General features: G+C 45.7%; 2 protein-coding genes across 2 annotated transcripts in view; one reads left to right on the plus strand and one right to left on the minus strand.

Annotated features, from left to right (window-relative positions):
• Positions 1 to 12227, minus strand: part of MEGF10 (multiple EGF like domains 10) — a 536959-nt gene that overhangs the window by 500612 nt on the left and 24120 nt on the right. Inside the window, exon 4 of the mRNA XM_081504085.1 lies at positions 2935 to 3083. The gene's annotated coding sequence lies outside the window, so the exon portion shown is untranslated. The remainder of the gene's footprint in view (positions 1 to 2934; positions 3084 to 12227) is intronic.
• MARCHF3 (membrane associated ring-CH-type finger 3) overlaps positions 1 to 12227 on the plus strand; it is a 149260-nt gene that overhangs the window by 111150 nt on the left and 25883 nt on the right. The window contains exons 2-3 of the mRNA XM_081504107.1: positions 370 to 613; positions 3531 to 3735. Coding sequence (XP_081360233.1) covers positions 426 to 613; positions 3531 to 3735 — 393 coding nt within the window. The 5' untranslated portion in view covers positions 370 to 425. The remainder of the gene's footprint in view (positions 1 to 369; positions 614 to 3530; positions 3736 to 12227) is intronic.

Genomic DNA, 12227 nt, shown 5'->3' on the forward strand with positions numbered 1-12227 from the left:
AAGAAAAAAATAGTTGCAAACGGTTTTAATAATGGTTCTAGTAACTCTGAGAGAGTGTCAACAAAGACTTATTGCTTCTCTGGCCCAGAGCGGGAGAACTGCTTATCTCCTCTTCAGATCTGGCTGCAGGGCCCACCATGCCCTCCCCTCTCCAAGCCTCTGTGTTTACATACACTGACACGCTCACTGTCCTGTTCATAACCATATCCACTGTTTCTCATGGGCCGAGTGTGTGCGTGTGCTGTGTAAATGGTTGCAAGATCAAGTACCACCTGTTATTTCTATTAAATCATGACACGATGATGGTGGCCATAATTCGTTTTCTATTAAGTACCCTGCCCAAGTAAACTGTTTTCTGATCTCTCTTAGATGGAAATCCTGTATGAACGTGGAAGCCATTAGCAGAGTAATTGCCGTCTGTTACCATGACAACCAGCCGCTGCAGTCACCTGCCCGAAGTGCTGCCAGACTGCACCGGCTCCGCCGCGCCTGTGGTGAAGACCGTGGAGGACTGTGGCAGCCTGGTGAATGGGCAGCCGCAGTATGTCATGCAAGTTTCCGCTAAGGACGGGCAGCTGCTGTCAACAGTAGTGCGGACCCTCGCCACCCAGAGGTAGTCCCACCATTAAAATCAATGACTCTGTAATTGATCCCGAGTGCTTTCTGTCAGATGTGAAATGCTAAAGGGAATGTAATTAGTGCTCAGGTCTTTGTGTCAGGTGACAGGAGGTTCTGGGGAGGAAAAAAAAAAAACTGCACAAGTTCTGTTATTGGCATTTCTATAGCAATGGGGTAAAAAGCTACAACTCACACTGTGGAGTTTTCTGCTTAAAGTCACACTCACCGAGAGCCAGGCGGGGAAGGATCCCACAAGGCGCAGGGTCACTTGCTTAACATTTGTTATTTTGACCTTGCAACGGTAATTACTTTCTTGTCGACTTCAGGTACTAACAAAGGCAGCCCCCTTTGTTAGGATGGAACCAAGGAGGCCTCTGGTTTCAGGTCACTGAGCCAAAGTGATTGGATACATGGGTAAAACTTTTAAAGTGACGTTCTGGTGTGCAGGCTAGTAAGCACTCCATAATGGGGGCCTATTCAGCGCAGCTTCCTGTAGGTCTCCTCGGGCATATCCCCATTTGGGGGCCTCTTCTGCTGCCTCCTCCTTTGCCCTCCACGTCCCCCCTCCATGATCTTTCACACACACTCTGCCCTGTGAATTACTATCATTAACCCTCCGCAGCTCACCTCCCCTGAGTGATGAACCAGAGCCAGACTGAAGGCTTTGAGCAGCCAAGACATGGTTTCTCCAGTCCCGCCCTTTGTCCCTGGAGGTCTCCTCTGGTGCTCCTGCCGCCCACTGGCAGGAGGAGAGCCACAGGCTGCCTGGCCACTAAGTGCTCCTCGGCTTCTCCATTTATTTCAGAATGAGTAAGTGGGACCTGACTTATGACTGTAAAATGTACTTCAATACTAGACATGCCCTATGATTTCACTGCTGACACATCTGACCCTGAAACTTCGGGTCAGTCACTCAGGCCTCAACTGCTTACCTTGGTCTGAGCAATTCAGCCAACCTCTCCAGTGCAGATACAGGCTCATCAACCCCTACGTGCAACGGGACCCCTGGTGACACCACAGCACTCTCTGTACCACCCCCAAACCCCTGGCCCCACATGTGGTGGCTGCCAGACGTGGACTCACCCACCCACACATGTTATAAACATTATCCACGTGCCTCCTACTGTCAATCTGTGTGGCTTTCACAAAGGGAAGAAAAAAAAAAAGGTCAATATATATTTTTCTACCTCTGGGAAGACTTGTAACAATTGGTTAGGACTCAGAATACAAGGAGGCAGTGAATGTAAGTGCTCAGCTGTGAACTGAGACAGATAGTTATCTGTCTCCATGTGCCCCCGTCACCCTTGAGCCATCAAACACCTCATTTGATCAGGAAGCAGAGCTGAAACAACTGAGACCTGGGAGCCAGTGTGTGTGTGTGTGCACGCATGTGTCAGGCATTTTTTACATGTTCTCCTACCATATAGTAGTGTAAACCAGAACTTTTACAATTTTATAAGCATTTGGCTCAATGTGAATGACGGAGGCCAGGAGTAATGAGAGAAAAAAGTCAACTCTTTAAACTTTCTTTTCCCGCCCCTGAGCATGTGGGGCTCCTTTTGACAAGTGGGAAGGAGATACTTTCCTCTTTTAATCCCCTTTTAGCCTTCACTCAGTCCCAGGATCATCCCCAGAAAGACCTTTGGGAAAGAGCAGTGTTTTCGCGGCTGTTGCCACAAAGATGGAGCCAGAGAGAGGGGGTGAGCATAAGCCTGGGTCACTGTCCGCTTTGGGGGACAGGAAGAAGTGCGGAAAGGTGGGTAAAGAGGCTGGTTCTTGGGTTGGCACATACAGTGATGACTTTTAAAAATCTAATACCCTATAAGAACCTCTAACAATATAAGAAGACATTGATCAGAGGCAGATAGCCCTCCAGTATCCATTGAGAACTGAGGCCGTCTTACTTGGAGCTTTCCCTTGGCCTTTGACATATGTGATGAGGGCCATGTCATTTGATTTTCCCTGACCTGAGTTCTTCTACAAGTGAAAATAGTGAGCATTAACTAGGCACTTAACTACATGCTGGTCCCTCATCTAAGCTTATAACCTGGATTACACTTTCTCATCCTTACAGTCACCATATGAGGAAGGTACCCTGCTTTGTGCCCATTTTAGAGATGAGGAAGCTAAAGTCCAGAGAGATGACATTACTTGCCCAAAGTGAGCCAGCTCATATGCAGCAGAGCTGGGGTTTGAGCCCAAGTGGCATGACTCCAGAGCCTGCCTCACTAGCCACAACATCACGTGTCTTCACAGGGGTGATGTTTCCAAGTTAAAGGCCAAGCCCTGGACTGAGGCCACCTTGGTAGGACATACCTTTACTGGCTTTCAGCTGAGTGTCCTCAGCAGCCCGAAGCACAACATAGGAAAGCTCCAGCTCTGTTCTCCGGCTCAGACTGCAGTTCTGCGTGGCGGCTTCAGGGTCAGCTGCCCACCTGTTTTCCTCCTCTCACTCTCCCATCCCACTAAAAAGAGAAAGGCAAAGAACCTCTGGGTATTCAAAAGTGTCCCGGCCTGGTTCGAAAGACTCAGTTTGTCTAGAAACTATAATCGGTGCTGTTTGCAAACAATTTCTTACTAGCAAAGATGGTTTTTATTTTTCGATTGGTAGTTTGCCTGAACGACATCGACGTCCAAGGCAAAATTAACACATTGCTCCTTTTCCCTCACTATGTCCCTGGCTCCGCCTACTCTGGTATTAGCCACCCCTTAGTTCGTTGTTTTGACAAAAGTAGATGCCCAAGGACCCCAGCCCCCACTGCTGAATGCCAGTGTAGATCCTGGGTTTTAAAGCGGATGTATGTTCTGAGCAGCTGCCGCGGGGGAGGGTCCGAAGGCCCCAGAGCTGGAGGACCACGGCGTGGCGGTGGTTACCAGCCCATGACCAGCAGGTGCCCCTCCTTCTCTTACAGTCCCTTCAATGACCGGCCGATGTGCAGGATCTGCCACGAGGGCAGCAGTCAAGAGGACTTGCTCTCTCCGTGTGAATGTACAGGGACCTTGGGGACAATTCATCGGAGCTGCCTGGAACACTGGCTGTCATCCTCAAACACCAGCTACTGTGAACTCTGCCACTTCAGGTTTGCAGTCGAGCGCAAACCCAGGCCGTTAGTGGAGGTCAGTAATTGGGGCACGTCTTGAAAACTTAGCTCTAATGAGCAAATGATGTCTGCTTTCATGCCCAGCTCACAGACCCTGTGCCGCTTCATTGAAGCATAGTAATAGCTGTGTGTGCATGTGTGTGTGTGTGCGTGCGTGTGTTTGTGTGTGTGTGTGTGTGTGTGTGTGTGTGTGTGTGTGTGTGAGTCCTGAGACACAGAGCCAGCACTCGGGAGCCAACGGCAGAAAGGTGACCTCTGTGAAGTGGAGATGAGAGAGTAGAAGAAATCAGTGTGAGGAGATAGGGGACGTTTTAGAGACTTGATCTCCATTTTTCCATTCCTGTGACACGGAGCAAACAGATCAAACATTGTTCTCTTTGCACACCATTGCTCACCTTGAAGCAACAGATAAATGGGCATTTGGGTTGTTAGTCTGAGAAATCTTTGTAGAAAAGTATAACTGCATGTGTGCTCAGTGGCTTCAGTCGCATCCAACTCTCTGTGACCCTGTGGACTGTAACCCGCCAGGCTCCTTGCACATAGGATTCTCCAGGCAAGAATACTGGAGTGGGGTGTAGTATAACGCACACAGACCTACACTTTTGGGTTTGACTAGTTATACACCTTAGGTAAGTGACTTCACCTCTTGGAGTTACTATGAGGGGTAAATGAATTAATATTTATAAAACACTTATAATATTAGGTATATATGCAAGAGTTTGAATGAAAAATCTCTCCTAGGGAATTACACACAAGCTTTTTTCAGCTAATAACCTAGTATTGGTATCTCTTTTCTTAAAAGTGATGCTGTCAACCCAGCCATTAAAATGGCCGGACATTAGCTTTCCTATTTTAGGAGCCACGTGATTCCTCTTTAGACCCAGGGTCTGGTCTTGTATTGTTGTTGTTCAGTTGCTAAATTGTGTCTGGTTCTTTGCAACCCCATAGACTGCAGCATGCCAGGCTTCCCTGTCCTCCCGTCTCCCAGAGTTTGCTCATATTCATGTCCGCTGAGTCAGTGATGCTCTCTGTCTCATCCTCTGCTGCCTCCTTCTTTTACCTTCAATCTTTCTCCACATCAGTGTCTTTTCCACTGAGTTACCTTTTCAAATCTGGTGGCCACGGTATTGGAGCTTCAGCTTCAGCATCAGTCATTCCAGTGAATATTCAGGGTTGATTTCTTTTAGGATTGACGGGTTTGATCTTGCCGTCCGAGGGACTCTCAAGAGTCTTCTTCAGCACCACAGTTTGAAAGCATCAATTCTCTGGTGCTCAGCCTTCTTTATGGTCCAACTCTCACATCCATACATGACTACTGGAAAAACTATAGCTTTGATTATACAGACCTTTGTCAGCAAAGTGATATCTCTGCTTTTTAATATGCTGTCTATGTTCGTCACAGTTTTCCTTCCAAGGAGCAAGTGTCTTTGTATTAACTGGAGAAATTGGAAAAAGTTATTAGATTATTTTTGCCTTCTCTCCTACCCCAGCTGCCAGTCAAACAAAAATTGCATATTGGCAACAATAAATATTCTAATACACTTGAACCAAAGCTAGCTGGAAGGGGCCAAGACATTGTGCCTATAATCCAGTTGGGCTGATAACCTCATTTCAGCTGACTCAGTGGAACTTTGACACTAAGCTAAAGCTAGAAATCAAAAAGCCCTTCTTGGAGGCTATTTAAAACAGCATGTTAGCGTACTGGCACTAAGGTTCTAGAGAGCTCTGCTTATACATTCTCTTGGTTTTGACCTTGAAAATCTAATCAGGACCTATAACTGGGGGCTGCTTTAGCTGTGACCTGCTTGCCAAACGGCACAAAATTTATTCAACTTGCCCCAAAAAACTCAATATTCCTTTTTAAGATTCTAGACCAAGTGACCTCTTAATTTAGGTGTCTTGCTGCTTGACATCTACTTCCAGAAATTCATTTTGGTAGAGTGCCATGAGGATTTAGCTCACTACCACATTCCTTGGGATTTTCATTTCAGAACTTCTCTGCAGAGGAGGAAATATAATTAAATAATAAACAAAGGAGGCAAAGATTTTCAAGCCCAATGGCAAAAGTTAAAAAGAAGCCTATTTCTCCTTTCCAGAAACTTTGTGGAACCTCCCCAGGTTAATATTGCAGCTCTTTCCAGGGCAGCTGGCTTCCCAAAATAAGAAAACCTTGCTTTGAAATGGGCTGTATCCAGTGGTCTTTTTTTAAATTGGTCTCTCCCCAGTAGAGAAGGCTTTTTACTTGGCAAAAACCCCAGTGTGGGTATGCATAATAGCTAACAAAGGCTGGGGTTGGGGGTGCATGCATGTCAGATAACGCACATGTGTCAGGTCATGCAGTGAACCCTTGCAGTCTCAGAGAGGGACATGTACCCCCACACAGAGGTTTCTTCAGAGCCACGGGTGTCAGGCTGTAGATGGACTCCAGGATCTCAGACCACTGTCATTAAACAAGGAAACAAGGCGAAAGACCTTGAGAATGTGTGAGGTGCTCTGCAAGATTTAGGGCCTCGCCTACAAAAACTTCACCCAAACGGTCACTGGTGGTGAAATTTTCATTGCACAAATGGAATGTGACATTTTTCAGAGTTAATGATGATTGAACCAGTTGAAGGTGAAAGGCAGGCCTTCTCAAGCTGGGGGAGGCTGGCCGTTTGATCATCCGATGGCGAGATGAACTTGCTGTTTGACCACAAGCAATAAAAAGAAGTTGTCTTTGGTTTCTCAGCTGGAGGACAAATGAGCACCAGGTGCAGGCAGATTTTTAAACAAATGACATTACTAACTGACTTTTCTCCTCTTACCAAAGGGCAGGTTTATTCACAGTGAGCATTGCTTCTCAATATGTTTACTTCAAGATGAAAATGAATCTTTTGAGCAAATCAGCAAAACCTGCCTGTTTGGGTTTAAGCATTAGGAGTATTGTTACTTTATTTATCATTTTCCCTCTTTAATTGCTTTAATCATTACTTTATTTACCAGTTGGTTCTGCCTTCTCATTAAAGCAAGAAAATTCCATAACATTTCATTTCAAAATCAATGTGATAGTAACAACTCCCATTGCTAGAGGAAGCAGTTTAAAAAGCCATTTATAAATTTTATTTGTCAGCATCCAGACGTTACATCAGCCAGAATTGCTTAACTCCTCAGACTCCCATTCTTTAGTAAACTCTCAGTCCTTCATCCACCGTAAGCCTTCATCTTCCTCAATCCCATTCTGAAGATACTTCCTCTCCTGTTGTTGCTTACACTCTCTGCAGCCAGCAGCTGGATGTTCATTTTTAACAGATCGGGAACCCAAAGCTATCTTCTACACAGGCTGCTACATAAAGTCTTTCTTCCCTCTCCTTGCAAAGAATGAGTTTCTACTCAAAATGGCCAAGTCAATAGACTGATTATTAATAGCATCTCCAAACTGGGCATTACTTCTCCACTTTCCACTGACCATCTGGGTGACATACTTGTTTCTCTGAGCTGCAGTGTGGAGGGTGAACTGCAGATTCTCTGTGATCTCTTTGGTATCTAGAAGGCTCAAATTCTTGTGCAAAAAAAAAATACATTCTACACTTAAAATGAGCCCATTGTAAGGTGAGTAAATTACATTGTGTTGGCCAAAAAGTCCATTCCGATTTTTCTATATGCTGTCACAGGAAAACCCAAATAAACTTTTTGGCCAACCCAGTGCTTCAGTAAGTTGCTGTGTGTATCTACTTATCTACCTACCTACATGGCGAGACTAATTCTTTTAGTCTTTTTAATTCATTGCCAGTTTTATACCCTAAATATTTCCTTGGTGCTAAGTAAGCTAGTATAACAAGTTAGTTTCAACCCAAGAGAGTTGGTTGGGTTTAATCAGTTATGGGTGGATTTCCTCTACGGTCCAGCTAGTGTAAATCTCCTAAAAGATCTGTGTCTACTTGAGCAAAGTTTGAAAGGAAAGCATTCGAACTGTCCATAGCAAAAAGGAAAACAGATATAACCCATATACATTTCATACCTACCCAGCCAGCACTTCTCTCAAAAAGGCTACGTATTTTTGTTGATGATGGAAGATGTGCCCAGTGGCAATCTGTCAGATGAATTAGCCCCAAGAATACTGACCTGGTAGAATGCAGTAAATAGACATCCACTAACCATGAAAGGATAACCATAAAAGGATTCACGGAATGACTAGCCTGGGTGGTTTTATGGTCTCCTCTCTACTCATTTTCAGTTTTCCTCATTTCTGTCTGTAAGATGAACTCTAATACCATTCTTTTATAAGGGTGAAATACAGCAAACCAATAAAAATACAACAATTTGTTCCCAAAAATGTGTGCCTTGACTTCCGCCTTTTGCCGTGATTGCATATCTGATTGAGCACTTTGCCAAGGAAGTCCAGCTTACTATGTGCAGATAGCGTGCTTGCAACATCAGCTTCTAGGATGGGAATATTTGCCAATGGGCTTTCCTAAGACGTATGTCAGTAACACCTGCCCTTGCCCGGGAAACTCATGAAGTAATAGATCAGCTGGACAATGTCAAGATTAAAATGAAACAGCCAGGAAATGGTGGAAATCTGCAGGAAAGGCTTCCCAGGATCTGATCTGTCTCCAAACAGGAAAACATGGTGATTTTTCACAGAAGGAGTGATTAGGTTTCCGTATTCCTATTTCCTTTACAGAATCCCAACTGATTGATAGGAATTGTCTGAACAGTTTAAAAGCTGTTCCCAGTGAGTCTGAGGTTGAGCTAAATTGAAACTGAGAGTGTTTTCACACATATCAGTTACTCAGAATAATGGAATATAAAGCTTGGGTGATGAGGATTAAAGACTTTTTTTTTCAAACTTTTCATTTATAATTTTTTAAGTCACTGGAGGAAAATGGGTTTTAAAATGTGCCTAGGATTCAATGTCATCTTCAGCTATACAAAAGGGAGCAGAGTTGAACTGCTGTGAAGAAATGACTTTGTACCTTGGCGCTTGGCTATTTAATAGATTTGAGGCTTCCCTGAAACCCTCCTACTATGCTTCTATCAGGCTTAGGAAAGGAAGTTGCTCACTTCATCGTAGTGGGTTTTTTTTTTTTTTTTTACTTTATTTTATATTGGAGTATAGCTGATTAACCACGTTGTGTTAGTTTCAGGGGCACAGCAAAGTGATTTAATTATACATATACATGTACCTATTCTTTTTCAAATTCTTTTCCCATGTAGGTTATTACAGAGTATTGAGTAGAGCTCCCTGCGCTATACAGTAGGTCTCATTGGTTATCTGTTTTAAAATACAGCAGTGTGTACATATGTATTCTTCTAGGTTAAAATGTGCTGGCATGCTGCGGTCCATGGGGTCGCAGAGTCAGACATGACCGAGCGACTGAACAACAACAAGGTTAAAACATGAACTTTTGGTTTCAGAGTGTTCGTTTTCATAAGCAAACCCCTGTAGCCTTGGGATAATTAAGGAATGACACCAGAGGGGATAGAAACTGCTGGAGGAAGCTTCCCAGGCACAAGGACCCCCTACTTCCTCAAAGGAAGGTGGGCAACCTGCCCTCTTCATTCCAGCCAGTGAGCAAACCACAGCCCAAGAGTAAGATGGCTGGACTGTAATCACAGCACGTGATAGCCCGTCACAAAGCCTCTGTTCATTAAACAGACGGATAAACGGAGAATCTTCCTCCCAACTGCAAGCCATATATCATATTTGGAGCCTGTGGTTGTACATCAAAGAGAATGACCCTTTGCCCTTCAGTTCAAGACAGACACAGCTGGACAAGGGCTTGTATAATACAAACCAGCACCACTGCTTTGAGCTACACAACAAATGTGATGATTCTGACAAATTCTGCCTGCCTTCTACTAGTCATCAGCCCTCAGCCATGTTTTCAGGAAGGCAGGTGGCAGGAGCCCTGTTCCACAGGCAACCAGTGAGGAGAAAACGTGTGCTTCAGAGTTTGGCCAGGAGACGCCGACCAGAGTTAGAGGAGGGAGACCGGGAGTGGGGAGGCTCAGGCCGACTGGGAAGATCCAGGCCCCGCTGGCCTTTGTCAAGCTTTTTGGAATGCAAGCTCTGGGCAAGCAAAGTCTTCAGCATGGTCTGTGGGGGGAAAGATGGTCTGGCCCACGTGGTAGATGAAGACACAGGTTTACCGTGGGCCTCCCTGGTGGCTCAGATGGTAAAGAATCTGCCTGCAAATCAGGAGACCCAGGTTTGGTCCCCTGGAGAAGGCCATGGAAGTCCATTCCAATATTCTTGCCTGGAGAACTCCATGGACAGAGGAGCCTGGCGGGCTACAGTCCATGGCGTCACAAAGAGTCGGACACAGAGTGACTAACACTCACTCACTCATGTGAGGTCAAAATCCCAGCAAGGAGCAAGGAAGGTCTCAGGTACCGCTCTCAGGCCTTGCTCTCCTCCTGTGCCCTGGAGGGACGAGGAAAAGCCACATGCAGTGTCTGAGCGGTGGGATGGGGAATGGATTTACCTGAATCCACCTGGAGCTCCCACTTCCTCCCTCCTGTCCACCAAGCATGGGGCCTCAGCTTCCCCAGGGCTGATCAGGCCCTTCCCCTCCAGCCCCGTCTCCCGGAGGCAGCTCTTCCACCCGCTCCAGGCCAGGTTGAGGCTCCCAAAGCCAAGAGCAAAGGAAAGATTACATAACAGAAAGGGGGCATGGTGAGGGACTTTTGTGTCTGTTTTTCAGAGAACACAACAAAAGCCCCTCACACTGAGTGACATCTGTGCTGGTGACTTTTCCTAGTGGGGCTTAACACCCCGGCTGTGGCTGCTATTGTAGAATCATGAGACAGCCAGCTGGCCTCCCACCATCTCAGTGAGAACCTGAACAAATCATTCCTCCTCTGAATGCGTCAGTCTTCTCACCAGTGAAACAGAGCAGAACTAGCCAACGGGTGATCTCATTCTTGCACACAGGTGTGCTTTATTGAATTAACACTCTTTTTTTAAAAATTGAATGCCTTCAGGTTGGACATGCATGCACTGTCTAGTTCCCAAAGGTCTTGCCTTTTGCTTACACCCACCCAGTCCTCTTCACCCTCTGCAGCATGTGCCTGCCTTTTACATTTGAGATTCTCAAATTGGGTGGCATCCCCTACCTTTAAAACATTAGACAGTGTGTTAAAAAGCAGAGACATCACTTTGCTGACAAAGGTCCATATAGTCAAAGCTATGGTCTTTCCAGTGGTCATGTATGGATCTGAGAGTTGGACCATAAAGAAGGCTGAGCACCAAAGAATGATGCTTTCAAACTGGGGTGCTGGAGAAGACTCTTGAGAGTCCCTTGGACTGAAAGGAGATCAAACCAGTCTATCCTAAAGGAAATCAACCCCGAGTACTCATTGCAAGGACTGATGCTGAAGTTGAAGCTCCAATACTTTGGCCTCCTGATGTGAAGAGCCAACTCATTGGAAAAGACCCTGATGCTGGGAAAGATTGAGAGCAAAAGAAGAGAGTGGCGGAGGATGAGACAGTTGGACAGCATCACCAATTCAGTGGCCATGAACTTGGGCAAACTCCAGGAGATGGTGAGGGACAGGGAGCATGGCATGCTGCCTCCATTGAGTTGCAGAGTCAGACATGGCTTAGCAACTGAACAACAACCCCACTTTTAAAAGAATTTGCTAATGGTGTGTGATTTCTTTCTACCGACATCTTTCTCCCAAGGTAGTACAGACTGAACTTAATGATCTCCTCCTATTGTCCTCATATTATGAGTGAGCTGAAATGGCTGGTTCAAAATCACACAATTAATGAATCAGTAAGAGAGAACTAGCACAGACACTGGTGAGAAGGACTGTACACTGCAGCGTGCCGTAGTGTTGGCCAAGCACTTCTTTGCCTTCCTTGTCACCAGCCTCCCCATCCTTTATCCAGTAGTTGAGATGACCTGCATGATGACTGAAGTCTAGAGATGCTTAATCCTACAGTTGTTCGGATTTGGATTTTTCTCTTGATTCTGGTGGCTGATTTGGCAGTTGCTTCGTTACTTAAAGCTTACTTACAAAGAAGCTGTTTTAAGGTATCTATTAAATTCACAGCTTGCTTCGTTAAAAATCACTTCATTAAAAAGGCAAGCCAACTGAAGTGTTCACATGGCCATGCCAGATGGAAGGGAGCTAACTGCCTGGTGCCTGGGTGTTCAGCCCATCCACTGTTGGGAAAGGACTAATTTGGAGGGGAAATCCTGTTCCCTGCATAAAAAGAATTACAGGACCGATTCTAGCATTTCAAGTTGTATTGACACTTGCAGTGACTTGGGTTGAAATACAAATTAGAAATCATGCTTTCAAGAGGGCCTTTCTCAGACCTCCCCGGGGGCTCAGTGAATAAGAATCCACCTGCCAATGCAGGAGACGCAGGTTCAATCCCCGACCTGGGACGATCCCACGTAACTCAGAGCAATTAAGCCCGTGTGCCAGTACTATTGAGCCAGCAAACTGCAAGCACTGAGCCCACGTGCTGCAGCTACTGAAGCCCATGCACCCTAGAGCCCATGCTCCACAACA

Source organism: Giraffa tippelskirchi, chromosome 6 (assembly GCF_054371585.1).
Source record: "Giraffa tippelskirchi isolate mGirTip1 chromosome 6, T2T-mGirTip1v1.2.pri, whole genome shotgun sequence".
In the NCBI taxonomy this organism is placed as follows: Eukaryota; Metazoa; Chordata; class Mammalia; order Artiodactyla; family Giraffidae; genus Giraffa; species Giraffa tippelskirchi.